This window comes from Miscanthus floridulus, chromosome 5 (genome assembly GCF_019320115.1).
Source record: "Miscanthus floridulus cultivar M001 chromosome 5, ASM1932011v1, whole genome shotgun sequence".
Taxonomy (NCBI): domain Eukaryota; kingdom Viridiplantae; phylum Streptophyta; class Magnoliopsida; order Poales; family Poaceae; genus Miscanthus; species Miscanthus floridulus.
In genome coordinates this window covers 121,539,702-121,556,540 of record NC_089584.1, presented here as the reverse complement: position 1 = coordinate 121,556,540, position 16,839 = coordinate 121,539,702, and the positions used below count along the sequence as shown (strand labels likewise).

Here is a 16,839-nt window from a genome sequence, read left to right as displayed (position 1 = left end):
TTGCAGCGTTAATCTGAGGGAATTCTGGCCGTGATCGAGTGTCTTTGTTCAAGCGCCCCGACTAGCTGGCTAGCACTCTTCCTGTTGAGGTTTAAATACCATATATGTATTTATATAGGAACTAAGATGCAAAATATAGTAGAGATAAAATAGGAACAGTGAAGGACCTGGAGATATGGACTAGAAAACTTTTTCCCATCCAATTTTTGTCTGTGTTCACTTCTAGCTCAAAGATCATGAAATCCTCGAAACGTCTCCAATTAATTAATTTATAGAGTAAAGTCTGATTTACCCCTTTAAACTAGTTGCTGAATTTGAAAGACATATTCGGACCTCAATACCGGACAATATACACCATATAAATCTTAAAATCATATAAATACACCACTTGATCATTTCAAAATGGTTTCTTGAGCGTTTTTCTCTGACATGGTAGTGGGGCTTGCCTCTCATTTATCTCTCTTTCTCTTATATAAAAACATAACTTTTTTCACGTGAAGTCGTATGCTTTATATCAAAAGATGTAGAGCTCGACACGATTTACAACTTTATAGTTGATACATTTATTATTTAATATATTTTATAGGCTTAAATATTTGTTTTAAGTTATTAGATTTTAAATTTTAATTTTTTGAATTTTTCAAATGACCTTGGATATTGGCATGGTCTACACTAAAGTTATAGTTCACAGTAAGGTCAACAACTTTGTAGTTGACAATTTAAAGTTCTCTAATTTTGAAATTCATTTTTTTCAAATGACCTCTAAAGTTGGCGCGGTCTAACCAAAGTTATAGCTCTCAACATGATCTAACCTTGTAGTTGACAACTTTTTTATTTGAGTTAATTTACAGGCTCAAATTTTTTGTGGTTTAAAAAAGTCAAAGAGATTGAATTCGAAATATGAGAATTTAAAACAAATATTTGGGCATCTAAACAACACTAAACAAATATCATCAACTACAAAGTTGCGGAACGTATTGAGAGCTACAATTTTGACGTAGACCACGTTAACATTTGAGGTCGTTTGAGTTTTTTTAAGTTGAATTTCAAAATTAGAGATCTGAGAACAAGTATTTGAGTCTCAAAACGATCTTAGATAAAAAAAATGTTAGCTACAAAATTGTAGATCTTACTAGGAACTACAATTTTATTGCAGACTGTGTCAGCATAAGGTCATTAATTTTTTTAGAAAAAAAATAAATTAAAAAAACTTATTTAGAGATAATAATATTATATTAGTCGTTGAATTAAAAATATACTCCCCTTTTCAAATTATAAGTTACTTTAACTTTTTTTTAGTACATCCATTTGTTATGCATCTATATATAATAGTATATCTATATACATAGCAAAATAGATGAACTAAAAAAGTCAAAATCATTTATAATTTGGAGGGAGTAAATGTTACTAATATTTATATTTTTTATATTTTATTTTATAAATCTTGGAATATGCCAACATCGAAGTTAAGACACTACAGAGTACTGTACAGTCCAAACAATCCAAACTCCGTCCGTGCGCACGGACACGAAACAAACCACTTCTTGCCAGCACACGCCCGTACGACCGCCCGAAGTGCCTGAGTCTCCCGAATTTTTTTATAATTTAGTCTTTTTTTTTTAGTTTCTCACAAATAGATCCCTGATGGATAGAATTTAGAAAATAGACCCTTAGCTCAGAGCCATTGATGCTGACGCCGAGGTAGGCGCCAACGTCTCTGGCGCCGAGCTCCTAGGCACGGTGGATAACATGGCAGGGAGCTCGGCGCCAGTCACTCTAGCGCTGAGCTCGGCACCAAGATCTATGGCGCCGAACTCGGCACCGTAGTGACTGACGTCGAGCTCCCTACATTTAACCCCGGCCTAACTTTCCTGCCCGAGCGTTCTTCCTCTTTTTTCTTATCTCTCGGGTTTTTTCTCACCCCACTTCACTCTACCTCACGAATCACCATATTGGACCATGAAAATCTTGATTTGATCCATAGATCTTCGAGAGCAAGGTATCATCGCTCCCCTCTTAGTTTTTTTCACATCGATTCGGTATGTATTAGTCGGATTTTTGAACGTAATAATCGTCATCATTTAGGGTTTCATTGTATCCATCAATATATATATTATACAACCGTTGGATGATGCCAAGGCGTGGAAAAAGCTAGCAAACCTAGGCGCATGTAGTTATGTTATGGGTTCATTATTGTGCATCAAATGGGAAACCCTAGGTTTAGGGTTTAATGTTAACTGCTTTCGTTTCTTAGAATGAAATTGGTTGTATTATAGTTATGATTCTCATTGATATTTATTTGTGATGTTTTGATTTATGTTTGTTAAATTACATCCGTTTTGTTAGATGCAAGAAATATTTCGGGAGGAGTTTTGATGAAAACGGGGTTATTCTCGAGAATTATACCCCGACGCATCTAGCAAAGATGCCCCCATCCCTCCTGACCTCCCTGTCTCTAACTATGACTGTGGTTTCCCGGCCCATGTTTTTCAATCGAAACATCCGGACACAGCGGCATGGTGCTTCTACACATGCAGTCATTTTAATGTAAGAAATTATTTCCACTATCCTTTTTTTATTTGTGTAAGTATGCTACTAATATTTTGTTGGAATCTCGTTGTGTAGGATCTTGAGAGGTGTCTTTTCTTTTAGTGGATCGACGGTACAGATAAGTTTGATCCTAGGTACCTTCCTTTTCGACGATTGGTTTAGAGGGAGACATCCACATGAGCACTTCAAGCGGTGGGTTCCACCCTCCTAACCCTCCACCAATGACGGCTAAGGAGAAGCACCTAGCCGCAGTTAGACGACTCGAGGAACCTCCTCTGTGCGATTGCGGAGATCGAGCTGTGATAAACCCTGAGAATACGTTGGAGTTTGTGTGTCCAAACAAGCATGAAGTAAGTGCAAAGTGTATGTGTTCAAATCTTAAGCTATATGTGTTCATGTACTAATGTCTCATTATTTAGGTGTTTTCAATGGCGAAGTGTCGTTTCAAGGAATGGTTGTATGGTCCTAAGAACCAATGGCTAGAAAAAACGCGGAGGGTTAAGGAAAAGAAGAAAAGAAAGGATAATCTACAAAGCACCTCCTCTCATGTGTGAATGCGGTGTTAAATCCAACTATGGCATAGTCCCTTCGGAGCTTGGAATAGACCATTATTGTGGCCATATGATTGAGTATGATGAGGTTCATTATTTTTGTGGTAAACATAGAATCGTATTTTGTTTCTTTTGCTAAGACATATATGATATAATATTTTTTTGAACAGAGCACTAGAAAATACAGGTGGGAATATTACGATGATCAAGCTAAGTTCTTGGATGAATTGAAGAAGAGGCAACTAATTGCACGGAAGAGGGGATATGGACTTGACTACGTCAACCTATTCGTTAAACATCACAAAGAAAAGATGCGTGAGTTTGCTAAACAACACGGTATTTGCAACCTGATCGATGTTGGGCTTAACAAATGAGGATTGGAGAGGTGGATGACGTTAGAGGGGGAGAGGGCAAAGAATGAGGCAAGGGAGGAGACAAGAGTATAGATGCAGGTCTTGAACGAGCATGTTGCTACATTATGTGCCAGTGGGTGTTTGAAAGCCTTTTTTCGTTACTTGATTTTAAATATAATATAATCGCATTGCTAACTGATTACATTTTATACATGAAGGGATTAGTTGCAGCGAGGAACATACCGCAGAGGTGGCTCGTGCAAGGTATGAGGAGAAGAAGTTAGATGAGCATAGATCACGAGCTGGTCGCACCGTTCAATCACCAATTGTGTTGTCTGATCAGGAGGACAAGAATGAGAACGACACTGGCAGACTGAGTGAGCTCATTGCTCTAGCAGAGGTAGGCATACAGACATAGGAGGCTGAGGATGACACTGGCAGACTAAGCGAGCTCATCGCTCTAGCAGAGGCGGGCTTATAGGCAGAGGAGGATGACGGCGTGTTCTTCACTCAGGCCACAGCGGCTGCAAATGAAGCGGAGGCCTCTTACTACAGGCGACAGGCAGGTCAGAGCAACGCAGGTGATCCTAGCCACAGCAACAGGGTTGTGGTAGAGGACTGGTACTTGGATGATGAGTTGCTTACTCTGTACGTTTCAGACTGAGGATTTGAAAGTGCATTTACCCCTATGTCTATTGTCGGCACGTACTTCTAGTATTAATATATTGTGTAATGTGGCATAGTATTGAACTTTTCATTATGTGGTTGTTTTCATTATTTATGGTCTTAATATTCCGCTTAATGATACAAACGTATTGAAATATGAACAATTGCTGCAAAAAAAACCTAACGACGTACGGAATTATATAAATCAACACACAAAACACATAAAATGGCATGTGACTACATGTACCAAACCTAGGTACAGAGTTTCCTTCGACTAAACCTAACATGCCTTAGGTAATTAAACCAAACAACAAACACATAGATATGGTATGTCAAAAAGATAAAGTCATTCTAGTAGTGTGGCCACATAGCAAATTGTATTGCACCTTCTTCATAGTAGCCTCCCGTTGTTGTTGGTGGTGTTGGCGGGGGTGACGGGGGAGGCCCCTTGTTGTTGTGGTTAGGGAAGGTGCAATATGGATCATTGTAGAGTGCCTCCTGTGAATCGGCACCATTATTGTTGTCGTCCTGTCCGTCATCCTTGTAACCGCTGCTAACTTCCCTTTCTAGATCGAAAGATACGGTCCTATAGGTAGTAGATGTACTTCACATGTGGATAAATAGGTCGAGGATCAACCCACCTACTGAACCCATAGTTTTTTTGCCAAGGAAGACTACAATAAGTATGTCGTGTAAGTTATATACAAGAGAAACATATTAAGAAACAAAAAGTAATAGCAATTACCCATGCTCGTGGGCATTTGAAGAAACGACGACCTCTATCTATTCCCTCGGTGAACATCTGCACTAGGCAGTCCTCACCATGCATATATTTTGGCCACTCTTCTTTCCTTTCATCGTATCCTCTTAGTGGTGCCTCTTTGGTGAAATCACTTTTGCTCTCAACTGGGAACCTCTCATAAAGAGCTTCCTCAAAGAAATCGGGACCAAGAGGACCCTCCCACCCCTAGGTAGTTCCTTTCCCCTTTCCTCTCCCTCTGGATGACCCTCCAGATATTGGTACTGCAACAAAAGAAAATACTGAGGAGTGTTCTTCTTCCTTGTTGTGTGTGTGAATGAGAGGGAGTGATTGGTTATTTATAGGTTGAGAGGAGGAATGGAGGCCTCTCAGTGTGCCATGTTAGCGATCCGTGTGCCTCTTCACCTAAGCCCTTGGATTAAACAATAATAAGATGGATGGTGGAGATAGAGTGGAGTTGTGCTTCCTTGCATGCCAGTACTATATCAGTGATGTGATAAATTACTGTTGTCCCTATATCTAAAAAGTCTATTTTCATTATCTGAAAAGCATAGAATCATTCACTATTGCTTGGTAACCCTATATTCATCTACAAAGTGTATGTACGATACGTTTGGATTATACACTTTCTAATAAATTTATAGTTAATCTGTGTACTACATTTATACCTTTTTAGCAGTGTAGTATGATTATTGTTTCACGAAAAAAATTCACAAGAGTTTTCCTTGTTTTAGGAGCATCCACAGTTACAAACAGAGGACATCATTATATATTCCAAACATTTAATCATCCAAGGAGCAAAATGCAACCACAACGAACATCACAACCAACATAATATGTCCTACGCAGTCCAAATAGTCCACAATGTCCATACAATCTCAAATAGTTATAGAAAAGTAAATACAAAATCCATAATAGTGCATACTAACAACTACCACATCCCTCACTACCTCCTACTCTTGCCCTTACCCTTGTGATCGAGAGCGCTTGTACCTAGAGTGTAAGGGTCATGCGGACGGCGTTCCTAGTGCCTATAGGCGGTGTAGGATGAGTCGAGGGAGAGTCATGGAGCTGAGAGGGGCCAAGCTCCTCGTGCCTCTTGTCCACGTCATCGTCGTCGTCTTCCTCGTCCTCGTCCCTGTCCCCTGTAGCTACTTGACTAGAGGAACCCAAGCCTCCTCTACCTACGGAAGGAACGTACACGTCTTGCATCGTGTCTGTCCTGCAACCACAATGACCAGCCGCACGGCGTAGACGACGTGACAGCCTCTGTTGTACAAAATTATATTAACTGAAAGAATCTAACGTATTAATGATATGTTTGAAAGAATATTTTTAATCTTACGTCCAGGAAGCCAAGTATGTAGTCGTCATTGACTATCGGCCGAACACGCTCGATCTCTTCAACTAAGCATTTGAGTGTATTGCCCTACAACAAAGTTCTCAATAATAATACTTCTGAACAGATAACAATAGGTTTTGTTTTCTTTTGTATAAGAATCTAACATATTATAAGGGTTATACGGCTCGAAGGTTGCACTAACTACAATAGATAACTCCTAATGTCGGTCCAAGAACGCCTAATGTATTGTTATGCAACTTAACGTACAAAAATAAGGCAATTGACTTACCACTCTGTCCAAGATTGGTCCTGCCTCCACCTGCCTTCCTGCACGAGTCGACTGGTCGTACGCCATGTCTTATCGTTGGAGGACTTGATGTCGATGTAGTCAGCTTCGGTCCACTGTAGCCTCAGCCTGCATCATGTCGCACGCTAGGTACCAAGCTTGGTACCGCCTAAACTCATGGTTCATGTGCGGCTTGTTGTTGTCATCCATGTTGTCATGCATCTCCTCTCATTCCTCAATGAAGGACTAGTGGTGCCTCTCCTAATCAAAAATCTTTTTGTTCCTCTGACGATCCAACCTACACGTATGTCATCGTTACTTGAATCCATGTACATGTCACCATATTAATAGAAATGGACCATCATCATGAGACATTTGAAATATCAAAACACTTACTTGTGTAAGTCAACCCTAGTCGAGAACAGAGCCATAGGTCAAAGCTGTCTCACTCCAAATTGGCGTGCAACCCTATCTAGCAGATGGTACTCGACAGCATAGAAGCAGATTAGAGGGCACCTCATCCTATAGAAGTCGTCGTCGGCCCCACAAATGTTGCACAACTGAAAAGGAAGTGCGTCCTCTCCACCGTATGGCTCCCACTCCACCTACAACATGTCCAAACAAGATGTTAGATGGTATACTAATCCTTTTCAAACTAGCATGGGAAATAAAATTTACTTACACTAGACGCCGTCAGCGTGTCTAGCTCATTGGTGACCTCAATGTATGCCCGGTCTAACCTCGCGTATGGAACCCTGGCCTAGTCCCAAAGGTATGCCCACGTCGGCTGCCATCTTGGAGGCTGACCTTGGAACCACTCACGACGATCCAAAACCTTAGGACGGCCAACTAGAAGACGAGCCCACATCCACAGCTGTAACAGGTACACGCATCCACCAAGTGATGGGTTTGACGAAGACCGATGACACCCCTCGCACAGCTATCGGTATAGAAAACACAACACTGCAGAGCCCCAGCTGTAGTAACCCACCTGGTCCTAGTCACCGAGGCAGTGGATCCACATCCAGGACGCACTGTCACCCATGGCATCAGGGAAGAGAACACATGCAAATAGGTGTAGGATCCACGCCCAGCAGTAGTACCCAACTGTCTCCTCATCTGCCTCCTCGGGGCACTATGCGAACTCTTCCCGTAGCTAGGAGATGGGAACTCTAGAAGTGCGAGCCACTTGCTCGCCAAGCTACACCCAAGGAAGGCCTCCACTCATGCTCTCCTAGCCCTCTGACCTGCACTGCCTGGTGACTGGGTTGCCGTGAATCCTTAGGCCTAGCATCTTCTGACAGTCTTGGAGCATGACTGTCATCTCCCCGAAAGGTAGGTGGAAAGCTTGTGAGTCTCCGGCCGCCACCTATATTTAAGACAAAGCAATATTAATTGTCAAAAAGTCAATCGCATGAACAAATGGCCATGAATGGAGGCAATGATTCAATTTAATACCTGTCAACCAGCGTAGTTATGGCCGCTGAGTTGAACTTGGGCAACCCACGATGAACCTAAAAGAGATGACATCCAGGCCAGCTCTTTGCAGGAAAGGAGTGTACCTGTCATCGTACCGCATGTCCAAGAACCCACTGTGGGTTCTAGGATGAAGGAGCGGAAGGTCCTGCATAGAATAAAACATAGTCTCCTGTTACTTCATGAACACATGTACGTTCACCAAATTTTGAACAAAACTTATAGATTATTACCTGCCCCAGCGCTATGAGACGTCCTCGGTGAATCGCCTCGTAAGTCGGGTCGAGCAGGTGGAATTGCTCCATCCTACAAAAAAAGTGAATGAATTAGAATTTCAATATACAATGAAACATGAACTTACAGATGTATAAGTAATTGACACAAATACAAGCATAAAAAGAGACATGCATAATTAATTAAATGAAGACGACAAATATAAAATAATAAAATGAACCAATAGTCGCACCTCACTAATCTGACAATTGGCAACTTTGTGAATTGTGGCCAAGTCTACCGCACTTACCGCACTCGTACTGCTCGGGGTCAGTAACAAATGGAGTTCCTCTCCCACGCCTCGTTCTTCCGGGTATCTAATCCATAACCATCATGTGTCTCATCCTCTACCTTGATCCACGCTTGTTTCAATGGTAAGCTAGATCCACAATGTACTTCGGCCCATCATATGGAGGCCACTCTCTAGGGTCCCGGAAAGACACAAAGCGGGGGCTCCATGTGTGCACAAGCGTATTGACACTGAACTCGTGAGGTATCCTCCTCTCGATATTATAGTTGCGATGCCTAGCTGCTGCCACCAAATGAGAACATAGAAAGTGGTACTGTCTTAGTTTACCACAAGTGCACTTGAAATCTTAGAGGACAACCACATGTGTCCTTGACTCTCGGACCTCGCCGTCGGACGTTGTATCACCCCTATGCTTGACCTAATAAGTCCCTGTGACGTGGTCAAAGCATGCAACCTCATGTGTGCCAGCCCTTTCTCTTGCCTTCTCTAGGTGTGCCTTTGGTTTCGGAGCCCATATCTCTCCATCACTTCACAACTACAATGCATGGGCGTATCTATCGTTGAACCAGACAACAAGCTTATAGAAGGTGAATTGAACAATTGCATTCACGGGCATACCACGTATCCCCAATAGCAACTTATTGAATGACTCTGTCATGTTGTTGCACTGAAACTCGTACCTCCATCCACCGGCGGCGTGAGCTCTCGTCCATTTCTCCAAATCCCTCATCAAACCTGTGAGCCATTGTCTGCCTTCTGTATTTGATGCGGTTCTGACCTGCTCCAACTTTTCCTTAAAGTACTTGTCCTCAAGCTATCGAGCAGCCTCCTGGAACAGATCAAAGTTACCCTTGACACCATCCTTCCAGAGTAGATTCTCGGCAAGGTGCCGAGTACACCAACGATGGTGCAAAGGTGCATACCCCTCTATCTGCTCTCGCATGGCATTAAGTATGCCCTGATGCCTATCAGATATGACGCCAACCTCCCTGCAAGGCCCAACCATGTGTATCTGGACTAGCCTCAAGAACCATCCCCAACTATCATTGTTCTCCTCCTTAACCAAAGCAAATGCTAAAGGAACCGACTTGTTGTTCGCGTCACAAGATATGGCTATAAGAAGTGTGCCCTGATATTTACCAATCAAGAACGTACCATTAATGGAGAAGATAGGACGACAGTGCCTAAAGGCCTCGACACACTGAGGGAAGCACCAGAAGACACGAAAGAATATCTGCCTCCCATCCTTCCATGCATTAGGTTTTGGGATGTACTCATAATGCATTCCTGGATTCACCGCTTTGATTGCATTAAAAAGAACTGGCAGCTGCTCATACCCATCCTCCTAGTCCCCATATATCATCTTCCACGCTCGCTGCTTAGCCCTCCATGCTTTACCATAAGTTATCACATATCCTCCATACAACGCCTCAACGGTTCTGATAATTATCCTCACCTTCATGTTAGGTTCTCCCTGCAAAATTCCCATCAACCGCTTGGCAATGAGTGTAGATGTCAACTGCCGATGCCTCAGTGTCAGCTCATGGTCAGCACAATTATGTGGCCCGACAACTTTTGTGATCTTCCATTTTCTAGTTACCTGTTGCTTCCTTGCACAAACCCTCTATGGACAGCGTTCCTTGTCACACACAACTATGTAATGGCGCTCCGCATATGAATGCAATACCCTGTAAGGCCTCTTTCGTATCATTGCAAAAGCCTGCAACCACCTCTTCAGAGTAGGAAGGTCATTGAACACCCTTCCATTCTCAGTTACCATGTTAGGACCGGCCTCAAGAGCTTCTAGGAGCTCATCATCACATCCTTCTGCAAACACCTGATCGGAATGAGTAAGATTGCTGAACTCGTGAACTCTAGGATCATGGCGACCGGGAAAGATACGTCTCATCATCTTAACATCACTCTCCGTCAGCTCTCCAACAGGGCGATCATCATCAGAATCAAGAGTCCTAGCCATCTCATATGGCTCCGAATCATGCATAATTTCAACACTATTGGAGCCACAGAATCCATCTCCAAAGTGCACTTGCGCAGCAACAGGGGGTACATCTATATTCTCAGAAATGTCTCCTGCAACATCAGTACAGAAATGAGGAAAGAATAAAAGAAATAGATGTAAGGAACGGGGTAAGCTCAAAAAAACCATACGGTTAAGACACTTACTCGGATAATTCTATGTCAAAGGGATCTCATAAGGAGGATCTGCCACAAAAACATGAGTCTGACAACCATCTACAAATACCGCATTGGGGGCAGATTGAGCATCGGGAACCGTAGGTGCAATCTGCACATGCAGGTAAGGTTCTGGAACGGGTGGATCGATGTGTGCCTAATGATCCATTGCTAGGGTAAACCCATGACGGATGGGATCAACTAACACCCGATGCACAACCACGTCCAAACATTGCAGCTGGCTCTTCATAGCCGATCTCACATAGTTCTCCCACTAATCTGCACAACCAATTGAGATCATTCGTCTGAAGATGTTCGGAGGAGAACCTAGGTGCAGTACACCATCAACTGCAATGTCATCATCTCCAAGCCAATGCAACTCCTTCCGAGCCTTTGCAACCATCTCACTAAATGAAGGCCTATCATTGAATAGCACAGGCACGCTTTGCATATCAAGAAACTCAACATATCCATAGCGATCGCTTTCAACGGTGCCTCCATGATATATAGTCACTAGGTTGTCCATTTAGTTCAAACACGTAACGAAACATATGTCATTTAGTCAAAATTAGACAATAGATAGTACCTAACAAGCACTTTCTAACTACAAACTAAATAATCAAAATAATAACTATATATATATATATATATATATATATATATATATATATATATAATGTACTCACTAAATAGCTAGACCATATATACATATCTAAGTAGCTATCTAACTATATCTATAAACCTATGTATCTATGTTACTATCTATCTACATATATATCTCACTAGATCACTAACTAAATCAACTACCTGAGTCATCATATTAACTAGTAAATAACAAATATCAACTAAGTAGGTACATTGCATATTCATAATTTTTACTTTTTCAACGACGGCTCCGCGGACGTCGATGGAGTCGCAGCGGACGATGGGCTTAGGTCGGGTCGACGATACCGACCAGCGGTACATGCTACACTCTCCGAGGCAGACAGCTGGAGTTATATGCGGGTATGTTTCATCTAATTTCACTCTCTGTTTTACCTCATACTTTCAAGTTTCATATTTTTGGATCGTGTGAAGAGGCTTTTGTGGATAATTTTACGCAAGAGACTGATGCAAAAAGGAAATTTTATGCAAGAGATGCTTACTTTCATGCTGCTTTAAACTTTTGTGTAACATGTTTGATGCAGGACTTGAGAAGTAACAGCGGTGTGTTAAGCCGCACCGTAAGTATTGGCTCAAAGCAGAGTGATACTGAGCGGCATGTCAGATTTGCCGAGCCTGCATGCTCATTTGTTGGAATGCATTGCATCTTTGACAACTGCAAAGCCTCAGTTTTTTTCTTATGAACCCATGGCCATGCCATGCGTTTCTTCTCTTTCTGGGATCAAGTGTTTTTGTCTGATTGATTTGGTTAGTATACTAGTCTTGTCATTAATGACTGATTTTATTCTTGGCAGTTACGATATTGAAATTTGGCCGCGCAAGTTTCGATCTGCTTGCATATGGTGCGGCAGATGGCAGCTTGACGATCTGCCAGGTTTCTGAGCCACCATCTGTTCTTCAAAAAATGATAGGGCATTCTAAACATATCACAGGTTAGACTACACATAATTTTGCTAGTAAAGCTATCCTCTAGTATCTACCTTCGTTTCTCACAATGGAAGTCAACAAAGAGTTGCTACATATTACCAATATTTTCCCTCCTATTTCAGAAAATCACTAGTTCTGTTAAAGTTGATTTCCAAGTATCAATAATACCTGCTATTCTGGTCATGAGGAAACTTGCGTATTGCTGAGCATATAATATTTTTTTCTTGAACGCCATATAAATTGATTTACAGAAGTAATACATTTGCTAATTGAATGTGGTTTTTTTTATGCCTCAATACTTCAAGTACAAGTTGTAGTATCTGAACTTACGTACAAACTCACACCACACACCACACTCACGCATGCACACACAGTGAACACAAGCTAAGCCTACTACACCTATACCTAAAGACACACACGCGGCTGAGAGGTACTTGAATATCATCAAACTCCAAGCGTGACGGGCACGACTGTTTGACCATTCTGGAACATCCGCGCTTGAGGTTGCAAAGAAAATGGGGGAAAACCCCCGGTGCGAAACCTACGTCGAGTGGGGCTCGAACCCAAGCCGTGGGGCTCCATTGAGCAACTCCCACCACTGAGCCATCGGCTCGTTCGCAATTGAATGTGGTTTTTTCCATAACTAGAAAAAGTATAAGATATGGAAACTTTTCTATATTTTTTTCTCGACCTATGCAGTAGAACTATGTGTCATTTCGTTAAGATAGAAATACAATGGAAAGAGGCGAAGTGCCTTTTCCAGACCCACCAAAAACAACACACACAGAAATGCACCACACAAAACAAAAAAAACGACCACCAACAGCCCCTCAATTAAATAAGAGGTTTAGTTGATCAGGGCAAGTGACCTCGAGAGCAACTCTTGAAGCGCTAAAGCACCAGCAGAACAGCATAGGCTGCTCTCATACACAATAGCCTGCAGGACAACTTCTAATCTCGGCCTTGCTCCTTCAAAAACACAAGCATTCCGATGCTTCCAAAGTTCCCAAGCAACAAAGATAATTAGAGAATTAAGGCCTTCTCTCACTTCCTTAGGAACCCCCTTTGCAGCACTGCACACCAGCTAGAAAATATAGTTGCATCCGGGCTTGGCGCAAGGTTGGCCGTGCTGAGTTTATGAAGAATCATGGTCCAGACTTGCCGTGAGAAAACACAAGAGATAAGAACATGCTAGATCATTCGTTTCATCAGCTTGGTCACAAGCGGCCAGGCAGCAGGATGAGGAAGTCCGCGCTTGGTCGAAATACATTAGAAATGATCAATTCAAACTTCAGTTTCCTATCTATTCCTTCATTACTTATCTAGTTATCTTGTGTCTCGTGATTTTCGAATTCTGACCACATTACAGATTTTGATTTTTCATCTAATAACCAGTACATAGCTTCATGCTCTCTGGATAAAACTTTGCGAGTATGGGAAATCTCTAAAGGCACATGCATCAGGGTCGTCTATGGAGTTTCTTCCCAGCTATGTATCTGTTTTCATCCTGTAAGTTCCAACTTAGCACAATTTACAATTTGTTTCTAACCCTTTACTTATTTCATTGGTGCCTTCTCCCTATACCTCTGCTGCTAATATTTCTTTGTATGGGGATCATTATGAGTTCTCTTATGGACTGCTTTGTTGCAGGTGAACAATAATTTGCTTTTAGTTGGCAATGCAAACAAGGAAATCAATGTAAACTTCTTCGCCTTTTGCTCCTGAAGTCCAAAATTTATATACTGTTATTCTCTGTCTGATATGTTGCTTGTTGCTTGCGCCTCTTATCTAATATCCGTGGGTCAATAACAGTGGAAAACAAAGTATCTGTCTTCTGCTATTTCTTTTGATATGGATGATGTACTCTACTGTGTAATTGGTTAACAAAATCATGTAAAATTGTGACCAGCACTTTTTCCTTGCCCCCATTTGTTTTTCCCATCTTGTGATCCATTTATCTCTGTAAACTAGGCAATAAATTTTAGCACTGGGAGAGTAATCAGCAAACTTAACTTTGATGATGCGGTTACAGCTCTGGATATTGATCACACAGGGCAGTTTATTTTCTCTGGTGATGCACAGGTATCCAATAATTGAACTTGTTTAACTATTGACATGATATATGCTGTTCATATTTTGAAATAGTTCTTGAAATGCAGGGTTACATATATACTGTTAGTGTGAACTCACGTACAGGGTCATTATCTAGAACTCACAAGAACAAAAGTAGTAAGAGCAAATCTCCTATTACGACCATCCAGTATCGGACCTTCTCTCTGGTGGCGCGCCGTCCAGTACTCCTTTCTTGTGCTCAAGATGGAAACCTTTCTTTCTTCAGGTGTGTTACCTTCATGATAGCCTTATATGGTAGACTTTACATAACCATTTATATTTTTGACATTTCAGCATCACGACAGATGCTAAGGGATACTTGACTCTCATATCCTCCCTAAAATTGGCCTCACGGGTGCAGACTACCCGTGCTTCTTTCTGTCCACTTCTTTCCCTTGAGAAAGGAGAGTTCATAGGTAAGTGGGAGTTAAAACTTAAAACTTGTTCCAGTGTTTGAAGCTGTTAAATACCTAAAATTTGAAGCTATTGGTGATCATGGTGTCTTATTTCTGCAATTTTCCTGCAGCTAGCACTAGTGTTGGCACTTTTTTTTGCACTGCTTATTGTCATATATGTTTTATTATTAACACTTGTTAAGCTCCATTGTAGTTCACAGAAGTGCCATGACAATCACACGTGGAACTTGGTTTTAAGTTTTCTGAACAAATGTTAATCAATATATTTAAAAGGACGAATTGGATTTTACCAAAAAAAAAATGATGGATGTCTGTGAAAGATAGGTGTCAACTTTTGTGGGAATAAATATATCTTTTGTTCCATTCTTTGCCTTCATGGTTTTTGGTTGGACAGCTGGATTTAAAAAAAATGACATATTTTGTTCTGAACTTGAAGTAACTGGAAGGGAGGACGCAAATGTTTACTTCTATGATTTGGCACGCCCAAAGAACTCGTGTGTGAATAAACTACAGGTATGTGATAACCTTGCTCAGTCTGCCACATCTTAAACTTTTTTGTTCCACCATTAGTATGAGACCAATCATGTGTACTCCTGAAGGGACATGGTTCTCCAGTAATTGGAGTTGCCTGGAATCATGGGGAGAATTTTCTGGCCTCATCTGATTCAGATGGCACAGTTATTGTATGGAAGCGATCTAAAACTAATTAGTGCGATTCCACGCCATGGACTTTTTTGGATGATTCCATAAAGAACGAAGAGTAGATGCTGTTTGATGATTCAAAGGCATTTTTTTTGTTGTACATTGCACCTCCATGGTATTGTTTGTAACATAACTACACAAGGCAAGGGCAAAGATCAACGGGCCTTTGATTGTATTTACGGTAGTATAGGTCTCCATGTAGACTGTATAGCATTTGTGGTGGTATATCCTGTGTCATTTGTTTTAGGACTGTATCTTTGTATCACTCTTGATTTTTTGTCCTCCAATTATCTTAAACTTGGTTAGGATTAACAGGTACAGTGCATTACATTTACTACCAAACATGCCCGTGCGTTGCAACGGGAGAAAAAAAAAACTATCAAACCATAATGGGAAGGGACCATGGTAATGATATAATTTCTATTTATAATTTATCCTTTCTATAAAACTTGAAATCTATAATTTATTTTATGATGACTATGATATCCATAATATAATTTAATGTTGTCATTAATATGACAATGTCTTGTTCCAAGACAAAAAAAGACTTAAATTAAATATCGAGCTCCGTGAATTTCTTTGAGGACCCATAAAATGTTTAATTATAGCCTGTAAGGAGTTAATTGCCGACGTGTCAAGGATTAATTTGTGCAATGATGATTATGACGAGAGACCTCTCTTAATTTTTCACAGTCATCATCGATGATTCTAGAGATACATTATTTAGACTGGATTAGACAACAAACTGTAAACAATAAACTGATCAAGATTTAGTTCATGGACTATTGATTGATTTAGATTTTAATGAAAAGAAATTTTGTTTGTAATCAATACTACACCAACAATTTAGTGATGCATTCTTTTGTAGGAAAAATTTAATAGTGTTCTTATTTATTATTTACTTTTGACGTTTATTATGAAAAAAGAACCACAGGCATAACGGTACGTGTAGGGAAAAAATTGGACCAAAAAACCAAGCAAAACAAAAAAAAAGGAAAAGAAAAACAAATAAAAAATCTGGATAGAAAAAACAGGTGAAAAAATCGGAAACAGAAAACCCAACGGGTAAAAAACACAGAAAGCAGCACGACGTTTGGAGGAACACAACCGGAAAAACAAATGAAAAAAATAGCGGAAGGAATCTTTTTTTTTTTTGCTCTCTTTATTATTTTTTCTATTCTATCTCTCTCGTGTTTACCTTTTTTTTCGTTTCTTTGGCTTTTCTGCCTTATCCCGAAGACCAGACCTGAAGTCCCGAAGTCTCCTCCTTCCACATGGCTTCCTCGCTTCCATCTCCCTCTCGACGCCTCCGACCGCTC

At 40.9% G+C, this 16,839-nt stretch overlaps 1 protein-coding gene across 1 annotated transcript; it reads left to right on the top strand.

Moving 5' to 3' along the window:
* Positions 1 to 11,695: 11,695 nt before the first annotated feature.
* On the top strand, positions 11,696 to 15,528 carry LOC136453331 (uncharacterized). Its single transcript, XM_066453900.1, has 10 exons — positions 11,696 to 11,705; positions 11,888 to 12,027; positions 12,153 to 12,295; positions 13,660 to 13,799; positions 13,941 to 13,988; positions 14,262 to 14,372; positions 14,450 to 14,628; positions 14,697 to 14,818; positions 15,255 to 15,331; positions 15,418 to 15,528. Exons 1-10 carry the CDS (start codon positions 11,700 to 11,702, stop codon positions 15,526 to 15,528), a joined length of 1,077 nt encoding a protein of 358 aa, XP_066309997.1. The 5' UTR covers positions 11,696 to 11,699.
* The last annotated feature ends 1,311 nt before the right edge of the window (positions 15,529 to 16,839 follow it).